The sequence below is a fragment of the Pezoporus wallicus genome, unplaced genomic scaffold (genome assembly GCF_028554395.1).
Source record: "Pezoporus wallicus isolate ANWC-B61680 ecotype Strahan unplaced genomic scaffold, APGP_CSIRO_Pwel_v1 scaffold_8224, whole genome shotgun sequence".
NCBI lineage: Eukaryota > Metazoa > Chordata > Aves > Psittaciformes > Psittacidae > Pezoporus > Pezoporus wallicus.
The window spans coordinates 420,102-435,964 of record NW_026641935.1 but is presented as its reverse complement, the minus strand read 5'-3'; the positions used below and the strand labels follow the sequence as shown (position 1 = coordinate 435,964).

The 15,863-nt window shown below is 42.6% G+C and overlaps 1 protein-coding gene across 6 annotated transcripts in view; it reads right to left on the bottom strand.

Annotated features, from left to right (window-relative positions):
- The window catches only part of PALM2AKAP2 (PALM2 and AKAP2 fusion), a 263,373-nt gene extending 247,860 nt beyond the window's left edge, over positions 1-15,513 (bottom strand). For 2 of the 6 annotated variants that reach the window (XM_057426046.1, XM_057426048.1), the window contains exon 1: positions 14,988-15,500. In XM_057426046.1, the coding sequence (XP_057282029.1) occupies positions 14,988-15,032 (45 nt within the window). In that variant the 5' untranslated portion in view covers positions 15,033-15,500. Of the gene's footprint in view, positions 1-14,987 lie in introns of all 6 variants that reach the window. The other 4 variants (XM_057426047.1, XM_057426049.1, XM_057426043.1 and 1 more) reach the window with 3 other exon arrangements.
- Between the last annotated feature and the right edge of the window lie 350 nt (positions 15,514-15,863).

Below are 15,863 nucleotides of genomic sequence, written 5' to 3'. Positions count from 1 at the left end.
AGCAACACAAATTCTGGTCCTAAGGCACCTCTGAAGAGTCCCTAAAAGTTCATTATTGGTAAGGCTGATTGCATACAGAAAGGCAGTAAAAATGAAAACCAATGGGTTAATTGATTCCACACACTGTAGTCAAAGAATATATACAACACTGCTGAGAAGCAACACTGCAGCACATGTTGCAAGATGAAGTTGCTTGATGCCAGCTAACTAAACTCCATGAAAGATCAAAAGAAGACACTCTGCTGAAGACCTTGCTGGCATGGCTTAAGGGAATTAGTGGAAAGCTTGGGCCTCCAAAGGGTCAGAGCATCCTGCAGGGAAGACAGTCAAGACAAGATTCCTATGCTCACAGAGGGTCTTTCTGCACCTGTAACAGAAGCAGATAGTGCAGGATGGGAACCTTTAACTGGAGCGGTGGGGTTCAGTGTGTAGCCTGCCAATGTTGCATTTGAAGGAGGTACCTATGGGGTTCAGTGCACTGAATGCCCTCATGTAAATGATTCCACTTTCTGTGTTCATTTCTTATCTTCCCTGGTCTTTGTTTTGTTGTAAGTTGACTTGGGGCATGCATTCACTGTTGTGCTAGCACAACAGGGTATAGACCTCAGCTGGTGCTGCTCTAATGTCAGTAATGAGCAATAGAGATTTATTTTCTCCATTGCTGAAACAGAAAGAAAACTACCCTGAAACTATTCAGAAGCTGCATAATGGGACTTCCTTTACCTCCCTTGCAGCATCAAGTTTCCTCAAATGCTGGAGACAGAATAATAAAGCTCTTGGAAGCACTCATGCCCAAAGCCACAGAATCATAAAACAGCCCCCTTCAGATACTGGAAAGCTGCTATGAGTTCTCCAAGCAGCTTCTTTTTTCCAGGCTCAACAGCCCAAATTTTCTCAGCCTGTCTTCATATAGGAGGTGCTTGAGCCCTCTGGTCACCCTCGTGGCCCTCCTCTGGACTTGCTACAACAGCTCCATGTCCTTCTTATGTTGAGGACACCAGAACTGCACACAGTACTCCAAGTGGGGTGTCATGAGAGCAGAATAGAGGGGCAGGATCACCTCCTTTGACCTGCTGCTCACGCTCCTTTTGATGCAGCCCAGGACACGGTTGGCTTTCTGGGCTGCGAGCGCACACTGAAGCCAGCTCATGTTCATTTTCTCATTGACCAACTCCCCCACGTCCTCCTCCTCAGGCTGCTCTGAATCTCTTCTCTGCCCAATCTATAGCAGTGCCTGGGATTGCCCTAGCCCAAGTGCCCTGCACTTGGCATGGTTAAACTTCATAAGGTTGGCACTGGCCCACCTCACAGGTGTGTCGAGGTCCCTCTGGATGGCATTCCTTCCCTCCAGCGTATCAACCGAGCCACATACCTTGGTGACATTGGCAAATTTGCTGAGGGTGTACCAATCCCACTGTCCATGTCGCTGACAAAGATGTTGAGCAGGATCGGTCCCAATATCGAGCCCTGAGGGACACCACTCGTTACTGGTCTCCAGCCGGACACTGAGCCATTGACCAGAACTCTCTCTGTGCAACCATTCAGCCAATTCTTTATCCACCAGGTGGTCCATTCATCAAATTTAGAGTCTCCAGACAAGGATGTCATGCAGAACAGTGTCGAACGCTTTACAGAAGTCCAGCTAGGTGACATCAACTGCTCTACCCCTGTCCATCAGTTCTGAAGCCGCATCATAGAAGGCCACCAAATTGGTCCGGCAGGATTTGCCCTTAGTGAAGCCATGCTGGCTGTCACCAATCACTGATTTTCATGTGCCCTAGCATGATTTCCAGGAGAATCTTTTCTGTGATCCTGCCAGGCACAGAGGTGAGACTGACTGGTCTGCAGTTCCCTGGGTGTTCCACTTTCCCCTTTTTAAAAATGGGGGTGATAAGTCCTAACTTAAAAGCACTACATAGATTTGATTTAGATGGCTTTTACATTGTTTATGTGCAACAGTATCACAATCTACATTTTGGAAGGAAAGATGGAGACACATATTTAGGAGGCATGAAAAATCCTACAGGATGATTAGGTGACAAAACTCAAACTAAATTTATTATAGAGGGGGTTTCATTCTTTGCTTTGTTTGTTTTTTTTTTTTCATGACCACTGGTGCAGTCTCCGGTGGTGTGTACTGTGTTACTTACTACTGAATAGATTAGGTTTCTCTTCTTCCTTTTGTCTATGTTTCATGGGAGAAAAACAAACGAATGTTGATTGACTGAATTTTAAAAGCACAAAGACCAATGGTGCAATCAGTATTAAAAGGGTAAGTAGGCTGCAATTTTCCTCTATCACAAACTGTGTGCCATTGTTCAGTTTACTACTTGTGAAACTGGTCACCTGCCTCAAGAAAAGATATTTTTCTCCTATAAAATGCTCTGTCTCTCCAAGCTAAAGCATTTCAATAATTGATTTGCCACAATAAAAATTTGCATTGGATGTCTAGCAGATGCAAAACTCATATGCACTGAAGTTTCACATTGTCTTTCACATCAATACAAGAGGCAGTTTGGATATATGAAGGATTACACAACGACCTATTTTCTGAAAAATGCAGGCTTTAAAGATGTCCCATATGCTCAGTGTTAAGAGTTAGCAGATACTTCTGATACTTCTGTACTTACCCACGTGTCAGGAAAAAATGGGAATATAGCTATTCCTCATCAGAGCAATGGAAATTAACTAACTAACTAACTAACTAACTAACTAAATGAGAAAATATTGTGATAATGGCTGTTTGGAAAAAATGTCCGAATAAGGACACTAAGGAGAATAACAAACAACTTCATTGCCTCGTTTCTGAAACAGAAGTTTAGATGTCACACTGAGTTTACTGAGTAAGGCTCTTTGGCATGTGTTTTTGAGTCAAATGGGAAGTTAATGGATGCCATACACCACAGCACTGTGCAGACACAGCTGTGCTCATCCCAACTGCTCTGTGCTGAACTTGGAACAAATTATAGTCTTGCTTCCATTACCTTTGATATCTATTGTACATCCACTTCAATAAACATCTGATTTGCTGCAACAAGGACTTGTTCTGGTTACCTAGCAGACCCAAAAGCCAGATGTGCATCTTTGGACAGATGCAGGTACATCAGTGTATGATTTAGACGTGCCCTAAAGGACGGTAATTATTCTTCTGGTTCCTTTTAGCCAATGAAAAAATTTTCAACATTTTGTAGATGGAATATGCTATGGTAACCTCTGAGAGACTACAACTTGAATTGCTGAATTCCGTTTACACAGTCACTTTTTAGAAAGTGATGCACTTCACAGTAAAATAACACCAACTCTTGGACCAACCAAAACCTTTGCTGATTTTTCTCAACTAGCCAAAATAGCTTTTTTTATATATATTTTCTCTTCAATAAGGAGCAAAATTGGTCCAGGAAGAAGGAGCTACTGCTAAATCACAACCCAACATGACAATTCTAAAGTTTAAAACTTGGCAAGTGGTTTCTGCTATAACAGAGCAATAAAAGATTGTCATCAGCTTCACTACCTTTGCACTCTAGTAAGTACTCAACATCTGCAATTCTGGGTTGCACGTGGAAACATACGTTGCTTCAGCAATATATCCACAAGCAAACCAATTGTTCATTGTTCATGGTTTAAGTGGAGCTCTCTCTGATCTGTTTCTTAAACATGATGTGAACTGTCTTAAGACAAAAATAGAGAATGGCAAATTCATAAGTCTGTGCTATATTTTTAGCACCTCTTGCCCTATCTTAATGCATGCAGAAAGGCTTTCTGCACACAGAGATCAAAATGCAGCCACAAAGATATCACCTGCCTGGAGCTAAGCTTCCTAGTGGCCTTTAAGAATTCATTTGCCCTACAAATCATGAGCGATTCATTTTACAGCCCCTAAACATGTGCTAGGGACCTGCTGCAAAATTTCAGTGAAGCTTTGCACCTCAAAACCAGGTTAGGTTGGACAAAACCAATGAAATTCATTGACAGTATTGTCTTGATCTGTTTCTGCTAGCACTGTTTCATGCTAGCTGAAGGGCAGGGGTCTCATCCCGTTTGATTTTAGGCTAGAGCATTAGGGGAATTTCAGCTTGCCCAGCCTTCAGTTTCACACCTTTTAAGATCAACCAAGAAATCACAAACATGATTTCCCTGGAAAACTCTCTTTTTCAGCTGCATTCAGAGAGCCTTCCAGTGAAGCCCAGGTTACAGATATTGTGACTGTGTTCCATCCTCTGATCGAGGTTAGTGAAACCCTGTCTAGAACTGAAATAAGGTCATAACTTCAGTACAGGTTGCCACTGTGACAGCTTATTGCTAGTCACAGTCTTGCTTCAGTTCTCCAGACACTTTTGTACCTGCTAGTTTCACCTATACAGACCTGTGACCAATTCAAGAATGCCAATGAGAAACCAAGTCTACCGTCTTCTCTTGAAACCTCCTCCAGCTCAGTATGCCACTTGGAGCCAAAAAGACGAATGATGCAACAAGTCCTGCAGGTGTGGCTTTGTGGCTGGAGCCACAGCAGTTTTGGGAAGCACATGGCCTGATACCACTTCTGCCTTCAGTGGCACATGGCTGGAGTTTAACTAAACCACTCTTCAATACACACAAATTGTGACATACATAACAACGGTCATCTGATTTTTTTGGACCCTGCCATCCTGCAACCAACAAGATGGCAAGGTCTAAAAATGGCACCTCTGACTTGTTCACAATCACATGGTCAGTGTTATCCACATCAGAGTGGACTGGATTGATTTCACTACAGAACATATGTTTTCAAAGTAACAGAAACCAAAGACTGCTTTTGTTGCCTTATGTGTCTAAGCAAGGGTGGCGGTTTGCCCTACAATATCACAGATCAACAATAAAAGTAGAAACTTGGACCAGCAAAATACCGGTCTTGTACCCTTGTACCTACTGTTCAGGACTGATTTCATGGGCTGTAAGTTCTCAGGGAAGGAGGGATGGTGCAACATTCTTCCAAGGGGCCAAAGACAGAGGGAAATTCTTCATAGTGCCCTGAGATTTGTGAGAGAGTCATAGAGGGAAACTTGTATAAGATCTCTCCAGTTCAGCAGTGTTATCCATACCCTCCTTCTCACCAGTGCAATAATCTTTAAAAGACTCTTTGTCTCCTTAATTATGAATTATTAGACTGTTATAAAAGCCCAGAAAAAAAAGCCATCATTAATGTAAAGAGCTGTCTATATTGGAAACTTTATTGATTCTGGAACAATGCCTCTGTGGGACATTTAGTCCTGCAAATTGCTGAGAAATTCACAGAGGATGCCTGCATTGTTCAGTGCCACATTAATCTCATCAAAACCTTTGCTCAGCATGGTATGCAATGTCACACGTGGTAAGGACAAAATACTTGTAAACCAGTTACAGACTATTGTTTGTCCTCTGAAGATCAGGAAGCTGATAATGAAAAGCATGAAAAGTATGAACAAGTCTCTATTTCACAGATGAGTTTCAGATAGTGTATATGGATTCCAGTCTAAGTTTTGTAATTTTGAAACTTCAGCAATAACAAGTATAAATGTAGCACAAGGAACTGATATTTCTCAGTGTCTTACTGATAGAAGGACACAGTTCTTAAAGATGTTATGTTTATGTTGTTCTTTATTTCATTTAAGAATTGGAGGGTTTGTTTTTTTGAGCCTGGTTAGAAGTTATTTCCTTAACCAAAACATTTTACTAAGTTCACCATGATGCTGAGATGAGTTTGTGTACATTCCTAATTCAGCAGTTATCCCTACCACAAGGAGTGGTCTTAAAGACGTATCTTAAAATGCCAGAAAATAAAGTAGGCTTCTGCAGGAGCCTACATCTCTAAAGTGCAGAAAGTGTTTGCATATGCTTTTATTTATTAAGAACAAATACATTATAATCAACTGAGACTTACTTTTTATGTCAATGTAGATAGGAATTCAAAATAGATAAGGGATTGACTCCCAAATATGATACTATCTGCACGGAACTGCCGGAACTTGCCAACACGTTGAAGATAATAATTTTGTACCAAAGCCAGAGTATGAGACAATCCAGCCCACTGTGCTGCAGTTATCATAAATTTAGTGACACCTTGGATGCCAAATGCTTGCTTTATGCACCAAAGAGGAAACAGCTGGATGACTAGGGCCTTTAAAAACCCATGGATGTCAGCAGGAGTTTTTCCAAGTACCTGACACATGACACAGCACTGACCTGTTGTTCCACAAGAGATGAAAAAGTGCATGTGTGTGTGTGTGCGTGTGCGTGTGCATGTGTACGTGTACGTGTACGAGTACTCCAACCCCTTTTCCCCTGGGAATGCCACTAGGAAAGTCCTGTCAGGTCTGACACTGGCACTGCAGCATGCGGCACTCTGCTGGTTAATAGCTGGGGCTTGTGTTTAGCACCGCTATCTGCTCTGCTACCAAGTAATCTCAGCTCTGCACTCTCTCCTGCTGCTCCCATAAAGAAACTGCAGCTCTGTTACTCTCTGCAGCAAGCATTACAGGCTGCTCAACTCTTCCTTCTCTAGCAATAAATTGCACTGTAATCTGGCACCTAATTTGTCTCCAACTTTCAACCTCTAAAGAGGTGCACCTTGGCCATTGCCTGTCCAGGTTACTTCTACTGCAGTGCTGCAGTTCTCTGCATGGCAAAAGAACATGGCTGAAGCAGAGGAGCTGACAATGGCATGTCCCCCAAAGGCTGGCAAGCACCTTTTATTTAGCCTTTTGCTGGCAAACTGAGGGCTTTGTTTCAAGGTATGTATTTGATGAAATCTGAGCTCACCTCTGCTGTCCCAAATCTTCAGCTGATCATCAGTGACTGCTATTATTAGACATTGCAGAGGGGCTGAGCCCCACCCTGCTAACTGTTGTCTGTGGATCCTGTCAAATGATGCTGGCAGCTCAAATTAAAATAATCAGAGCACTGCCTAAATCAACAAGCTGAGCTCTGTGCTGTCTGGAAAGGGCAGCAGCTCATAGATGGGAGTAGGTCTGTCTCCTTCTAAAAAGAGCTCCCCAGACTGCACTGTTTGTTGGCCTTTTTTTTGTGCACAGAGAGCATTTGTTTTTACTGGCAAAGAGGAAGAAAGCTTTAGACGCCTCCAGTGCCTAACCTCACTGCAAGTCAGCTAAGTAACAAAAAGCATCTGTGTGTCAACAGCTACACAGGTCTGGTGTGCAATTGCCAAAAGGCCATACACATTTCACTGCCACTTGTCAAGTGATGTTAAACCTTGCAAGCATGTGACTTTCTTAGATCAAAATCTGCAACAGAAAAGGCTTTTCTACAGTAGGGAAATTAGGCCCAGAGGCACATGTAGCATCCCTCATCTCCAGAGGCATCCTCAGTCCAAACAGTGCCTCAACACATACAGGCTCAGCAGGTGCTAATGCGCCGTTTTAGAGAGGGCAAGATTTAAGACGACATTTCACCACCACCCTACTTCAGTAAGGAAGCATGGGATTGAATTCATGGCTGTGTTGGTTTTGCTCAGTGAAACAGGCAAACAACTCTCTTACCCAAACTTCATTTCCTCGGTCAGCAAACAAATACACTGAAATCTTTGACAAGTTCCTCAGGACCCACTTCACAAAGAGGACTGGTGTGGCTCCTCATAATTTGCTACACATGTACAGTCCAGTGCTTTCCCAAAACCACACTGCGGAGCAGCCACCTTGCTGGTGACTGTACGTTGCAAGTATTCAGCTGATGACAGAATACACTTCATTCCATGCAAGAACAAAAAAGTATGTGCAAAGTGGGTAAGGAATTAGATACGAAGAGTGATTTCTGGAACAGTATGAATGCTTGAGGAGAGACTGAGCATCATCGTGCATGGCCTTCCCGCCCCATCCCACCCAGCTATCCATCACTTTTAGCATGGATGTAAATCTCATACTCTCACCTCTGACTTCCCACGAATGTCTATGTCACTGTTACATGGCATGTGGCATCTGTTCTTAAAGTTACATACCAGGCTAGAGCTGTTTAATAGTTTACAAAACAGTAAAACCTTCACAACTGTTTTACTTTACGAGCGACTTAAAAATAACAGCAAAATCACAAAAACTTTTCACTTATTTTCAACCTCTTTTGCAAAATGTAATTTGAAAGGCACAAAATGAAATCCAGTATCTTGAATGCTTGTCTGTGCTCAAGAGATGTTGGTGATGTGTTAAGGGCTAGGAATGTGCTGTGGAAACAATTCTAAATTTAAACAGTTGAGTTTGGGTGAGTCTGGAGACTGTCTAGAAATTTCTCAAAAGCAAGTGGGTTTCTGGTTTCTATTTGTTCCTAATTTTCACTTATACCTTGACAGCAATATTTTTTCATCATATTTCCGCTTCTTTTGTTGTCATGTAAACATTCCTAAAACAAAAATACACATAAAACCTGAAATGATAGTTTTAGTTATCAAGCATTATAGTCATATTTCTTTGGCTTCTGGCTTAGAATGGGCAAAAGCCATAACATTTCTTCCACTGCGCATAAACTCCCAGTGGTTTCTGTGCTCCAGAAGTAACGACAAGATACCACTGTGCTCTGACAGGTTTCTCTGTGCAAGGTCTGCCATGAAGCTGACTCATGGTATTGCTGCAGCCCAGGCTAGGGCTGCAGATTTGTGTGCAGGGAACCCTCTCTTCATCCTTTATGGCAAATGCAAACATGACACTTCCTCTCCCACAGCTGATTTCCACTGTGGTTCACAGGAACCTCATGGGTTCATAATGTGTTCACCATATAGAACTTCTTTAGATTTAGTCCATCATAACCTCTAGTTTATACATACTGAACCCATTCCTGGAAATATTTGCAGCAGGATACAGACTCTTCCTAACCATACCAGGTCTTCCTCCCCTTAGAATATTGTGGAAATCCGTTTAGGTCTCATTAGCCCCCATTTTCTTTTTTCAGCTTGGAATTTAGAAGGAGGACAGTCATAACTACAGAAGAATTTTCTATTTCAGGTATGTGAATGTTAGGACTGCTGAGAAGTGAGATGGCAGAGCAATGGTTGTGATTAATCATAGCCATAAATGCAATTGCAAATATGATAATACGGAAAAATTAGAATGGAAAAACTGGATTAAACTATATAGCAGCAATATTCAAATGAGCTTCATGATGAATTGCAAGGGGGGGTTTCCTTTAGTTCTGAAGCTTGGTAGAGCACTTAAAGACATGGTTACCCCAAGAATGTTTGAATACACAGGATGGCTGCACTGCATCAGACCATTTGGCCAAGCTCCATTCTAGTACAGTGCTAAAGCAGAAGACCTCAGGAGCACGGCAAATACTAAAAACCTGCAAAATTTCTCTGCCAGCCTCTAGTAATTTGCAACTCAAAACCTACTCTATCTAATGAGAAAGTCCTTCATGGATTGCAGTTCCATGAGCATACCTGGATTCTGCTTACGCCCAGGTGCACTCTGAGCAACTACCACATCCTGGAGAGGGTGGCTGTAAAGCTTAACAGCTCATTTTAGGAAGAATATCTCTTTGGGTTTGTTTTGTTCAGAACTGCTACCTTCCTTAGACACCTACTAATTCTTGTGCCAAAAGGTGTGACTAGTATTTCCTTATCATCTTTTTTCATAACACTCATGACCTTATAGACTTCTGCTGATTCTTCTCACTCACCTATTTTCCAAGCGTTGAAACCCAAGCTGCTTACTCTTTCCATATCATGCTTCCTTTTTAGGTTTGAAAACAACTGAATTCAGAGATCTGATCATGTGCTTAACATTAAGAGCAAAACCATTACTTCTTAAAAAAAGGCACAGGAAGCTAGTGTATTGAACCATCACAGCAACAGTAAACTGTTGATTAACTAAATTTGCCACATATTTCTACGTGATCCCCAACATCAAATATTCTGTTTTTCATGCACAAAAATGCAGAGAAGTGGTACAGTAAATCACCTTGGACACGAAATCTACTAGTCATAAGTTCTAATTTTGTGGGGTAACAGAGAACAGGTGAATGGGTGAAAAAAAAAAATTGGCTTGTCTGTCAAAAAGTTTTCTGAAATTTATATGCACCACATGATGTTCACTGCAGTAGCTGAGTGTCCAACTCAGAAATGTAGAATGCCTAAGTTGCTAGCAATTGTGATACTGAAACTAGACCAGTATTATCTTTCCAAAGCTAAGATTTGGTCTAATAAGATTGAAAAATTATTGATTTTTTATGATTATTGAATTTTTAATGAAATTAAAATTAAGATTTAAAAAATAATGATTTTTTAAATGAAAAATAATTGAAAAATTAGTGCAGTGCTATATGTAAACATATATGAACCTTTGGGGAGGACTCTAAAACCTAACCTCTTATGTGAAACTAATCTCTGCAAAATCAAGATCCAGTCCTCATCCCTGTTGAATTATCTCCCATACTAGTTCTAGCCACCTGCAAAAGGTAGCACTGATCAGACTGCAGAGCTTTCTTCTATGGTGCTGGTCCTATCCTCCCTTATATTTGGATGCACAGCCCTGCTTTGTCCTCTCTTAACACCAGCTGTACACAGGAGTGAAGGACCTCTTTAAATAGAGAACCTCACTTATCAAATAATCCAACTTGTTCAGCAGGACTGATTTTTTTGCTTTTGTATTTACTCCTTCCACCACTCTATGTGTTGCCTACACTCTATCAATTTTTCATTTACTTCAAAGAACCAATAAAGAACACATTCAAGCCTTGAAAAGCTACTTCCTGTAAGCCCTCCCCAGCCTTTGTTCTCAAGGAAGAAGGCTCTGTTCAGTCATCTCCCTCACTAACAGAAACTTTGTGAGACCTTTCAGTCAGCGAGTCCTTAATCCATTGATGGCAGCCTTCTCTGATACAGGAGAGGGCTATTTTTAAACAACAGTGTCCTGCCATGCTGAGTAAAACCCCTGATGACACTTAAGTAATGTAGATCTAGCTCAATAAACTCATAATCTCATAGAAAAAGCAAGAATGGTCTTGTTCAACAGGAAGCATCTTTGACATGGCTACTTGAATGTCAGTAATTATTTTTCTTTAATGCTTCACTGAACTAGTCAGACGTGGGCACTAGTAAGCAGTAACACTTTTGACTTGCTAAGAAATCAGTATGTTTTAGGAGCTTCTTCCTTTCATCTATAGGCTGGATATATCCTTAACCCGAAAGACTCCTCCAGCTCCTGCACTGGTGGTTGCTCTAGTGGATGATTTCTCCTCAGTGCTTTCCCTATGCAATTGCCTTTAATTTACCTGATTTATGGATAACACATATTCACTGAGTCATACACTCATTTGTATCCCAAATGCACCAATACATACTCGACGCCCCCGCTTCCCAACTATGACTGCTAGCTAAGTGACAGAAAATATTTACATTTCATAAATGCTTGTCTGTGCATCTGGCAGTGATCTCTGCAGTCACAGAGAAGAAGGCTATATAACAAACCGTGGAGCCACACAGTTTATTTATCTAAAATGTGATAAATTAGCTCAGCTCACCTGTCCTTTGGCCATGAAGCCCACTTCCTCTGGGACTATTAGCATTCCAAACTTCTGAGCAACTCACAGCAGGCATATTTTTTAAAGCCACAAAAATGTTTCCTTTTTCACCCAAAATCTTACCCACCACTCCCCTTCAGGAAAAAAGCAGATGCAAGCACTGAATTGTGCTATAGGAACAAGCTCATCAGGCAGACAGCTTCCAACCTCCTCTTTCAACCTCTTGCTTGCCTCCTGCAGGGCATCTTCCCCATCATTCAGAGTGGGCACCATTGGTTCCGTTAGTGTCAGAGCAGCAGATCAATGCTGTGGTGATTTATGATCAGGCTCAAACAGATGTTAAGAGCAGTGTGGAATGACAGAAAGACTTACCAGTATCTGTCTGTGCACACATGACACCCAAGCGGGGAGATGTGACGTGACCTCTGCTCAAGGAAGGATCAGAAAACCAGTTGCTCCTGGCTACCACAGGTCCTCCCCAAAACACAAAGTTTATGTTTTCCTTCCCAGCAGAGAGAATTGTGTTCCACTTTTTAGTACCTGTCTTACATCTCCCCACTTCCAAAACAGAACCTCCATAGTGCTTTTAGTCTTACTATAGTAATTCTGGGAATTTTAGGGACTTCAGAAACACAAAAATGTAAAATCACAGCTTAGGAACGTACAATGGAATTAAAAACATATACACTTGAAGCTCCTTTTTTTGTTTTTGGAATCACACATCCTATTTTTTAAAGACTTACTTAGCTCTTTCTTGCCCTGGTAAACCATAGCATCCAAGTTCCTCTCAATCTTGCATGCATCCCTAACAGCTCTCTGGACAAGGGCAAAGTCCACTATTCACAGTTTACGGATGGAAAATGAATGCACAGAGAGGCTAAATACCTCCTGCTGACAAAACAAGTGGCTAACTCATGTTCACCAAGGTTGAGATTAATGTTGTAAGAGTCAGACCTGTTTCTTCCTCTTCCCATGACACTTGACTCTGTGCCAGACAGCCATATATTTAAAACTTAGTCAGAGTAGCAAAGTACAAAATCAAACTCTTCAAAAGAGGTCAGCCTTCTGGTGCAAATATTCATATTTCCATGTTTGGATTTTGTTTCCCTTAAATACTCAGCAATGTACATGTAAAATTTACTCTGTCTTGTTGGCAAGCTCATTTGCCATGGTGATTATGGAAGCAAGCACAAACATTCAGGGAACAGTGTGCTTAAGTTCCAACAGTAAGTGGATTTCTTTCTATATGCCTAGCATTCAACCAGCTTGACTGAAGAGTGCTGGTGTAAGCTTCTGCTCATCTGAGTGAGATACTGCAGCTCGTTAAAATAGAGGGAACATCAAGCCAAACTAAATTGCCACCTTTTCCTTCTTCTGAGAAAGGCCATGAAACTTCTGAGAATTTGCCTTATTTTGTGTCACTAACCGGTGGCACAAGAGAAATGGCTAACTTGTGCCATGTCATTCATCCTGACGGAGCAAAGCTTACGCTAGAAATAAATATCTCTGCATTCTGACAAACATCTGTAGCAGCCCAAGCACTGGAGAAAAGTTACCTAACAAGTTTATATAGAAAACTTCTTGCTCCGCGGAGTGAGTAAGCAAACAAGTCAGTTCATGGGCCCTCATTCAAGCTTAAAGTAAGGCTGAATACTTTTGATGCTGAAATAAAATTCTGTCAATGTAATTCACTGCACACGTTGCTGTACTATGCTTTATTTGTTGCCAGAAATAGAAGCCTGAAGAGAAATACAGAAAATGAAGATCCAGATTCCCAAGGCCCTCTCTCATACCAGCACCAAGCTACTGTAAAAAGTTGTGATACACTAGGTGATAATTCTACACACCAATGGCCTCATTGGTGTGAAATGGAAGCACCACAAGCAGAGCATCTGATTTACTTTCGTGAAAGCATTAGGCACATCATGTGGAGTGGAAACTGGTATGCCTCTTGGTTTTCTGACACATAGTGTTCAAAAGAAGTACTAATAATATAAACCACTTATTTTAATGTGTAGAGGGAAGTTTTTCAGAGCTTTGCAAGACAGCAATGCGTGGAGCAGCTCTGCAGTATGGTTCGGCCATACAGGTGTCCCAAACCAGAGGCAGTAGTGAGGCCTGCTTCTGGGAGAATGTTTCTGCTGCTTCCATTTGGAGATTAATTTGGCAATGCTTATGCTGACAGAAAACTGTGAACCAGCTTAAAAATACGCATCTACTTTCCACTACCTGAAAACTAAATGGATATAGCCTCCCAGCCATATCAAATGATACCATTTGCTTTTTTTCAGGAAATATTTCACAGGAGGAAAAAAACACATTATTTTACACCTGGTTATTTTAAATCTCTATGAACTTATTAGCCGGATAACAAACTTAAAGCAGCTTGGAACAGCAGCAGCAGCCGTTCCTCTTACTACAAAGCAATCTGTAATCTCTGATGGATACAGTAAAACAGCATCTGTTGATCACTGGGAGAACCACAAAAGGGAGCGTGAAATCCATGTGGGCTCTGCCATCTTCTGTCATTTCCCTTCAGACCTCCAGGTGTGCAGTCCCCGGCACAGGCCGTGCCATCCAGCTGAGACTGGCACAGCTGCATCAGCATCTCAGCCATGGGGAAGAAGAAGAGCTGGGTGTCACTTGAACAAGGGCAGGCTGTGTGGGGCTGGCAAACTGGCAGTGCCCACAGAAACACAGGCCTTTTGACACAGCGCCTGTGCCATGCTGAAAGATGAGCTGGCAATTTCTGCATGACGGGATGATGGTGGTGATGATGGTGGCTTTTAAACACCCAGGCTCAAGCCTCACTAGGTGTCACTGCCCACGTTCCTCTGAGGGCTGCACCAGCTCAGCTCATGGCTCACTCCAAATTATGGTACTAAATGTGGAAACAGAAGTTTTAACTAAAATGGGGCAAAATACTGCCTAGACTTTATCCATGGCAGGATGCAACTTGCCAGGGAATCTGGCTAAAAGCATGTGCTCAGCTATTAAGCTGAGGTGACAGTTTATCTAATAGACCAAATAATTACATGATTCTGATTATTCTGTTTGTATTGTTTCAAAATTTCTTAATACCACAATTATTTTCTTCAGTAAAAAGCCATCCTGCTGCAGATGATTTTATTTAACTTCTTAATCAGCTAAGCTAAATCTCCCACTGTGAGAAAATATCTTTTCAGCAGAGTACTGATTTTCTCCTGCAATCTCCCATCCTCCCCACTTATTCCTTCTTTTCTTCTCCATCATCAATCTTTTAAATGTGCCACTGTGCATTCACATTTTTCTTTCCGCACGTGTCAGCTCAATGCTCTTCCTCAGAGCCCTCTTTCTCCGCCAAATCCTGCAAAGCAGACTTTAACCACTCGTTTCCCGAACGGGGAACTCCACGCACAACTTCGCGGCAGCCAGGCTCTCCAGGCACTTCCCAGCCACCCTGCTGGAATCCCTGCTTCCCTCCACAACCCACGGCTATGGACAAAAGAGCAAGTAAAATGAAACTGACTTACTGCTATGGCTTGGAGCCTTTCCTTGTGCAACTCTGCTTCCGCCATCCTGGAGAGAAGGACACGGGAGGAGAGAGAGGGAGACGGGTGGTGGTGGGATGTGCGGGTATAAAAAAGAAAGGCAAACAAAACCAAAACAGAGCACACACTGCAGTCACCCGGGGGGAACTGGAGTAACTGCAAAGAAAGCCGAGCTCCTGTAGTAGTAATCAGCCACTTTTGGAGGCACTGCAGGCTGGCTCACGGTGCGATCATTTTAGTCACTGGAACAGTGCCTGCCTCGCTGCCTGTCTCCCAGCTGTATTGCTGACTGCATTTCATTGCCGCTTCTGCGTGCTAGTGCTGTCACACAAGCCATGTATGCACTCTCCCAGCAGCTGAGCTCAGGGGTAGCTTGCATGGCTATAATTTTTTGCGTTGACGTCTCAGCTCACTTGCTCCTCCTATGGGGTGCTGGGTCACCACAGGAGCTCGACATCAGTAGCATTCACAGCAGTCCAAACCTGCGGCAAAAGAGGCAGACAGCTGTGCCACAGCATGTCCTTAGCAAGCAGTGCGGCAGGGAGGGAAGAACGGTGGCACATGGTGCAGTAAGCAGGAGCTGCCGCAGGCAGGCAGGCAGGCGGCTGCAGCCTCCAGCTGAAGCAGGTTTGGCTACAGGAAGGCGCAGGGAAGGCACTGGCCGTGGGGGAACAGCACGGCCGCTCATGAATGCAGTGGTAATATCGCACGCTGCGAAAGGCAGCTGTTGCTGCAACGACAGCCTGTAAGAGCAGCAGTGAAGAGCATGTGTATGGGAAGGAAGAGGGAAGGTGTCCATGCACCCTAAACGTGCTTTTCACATTTAAGCACTGTATTGTCACTTGCAAGTGACAAAGC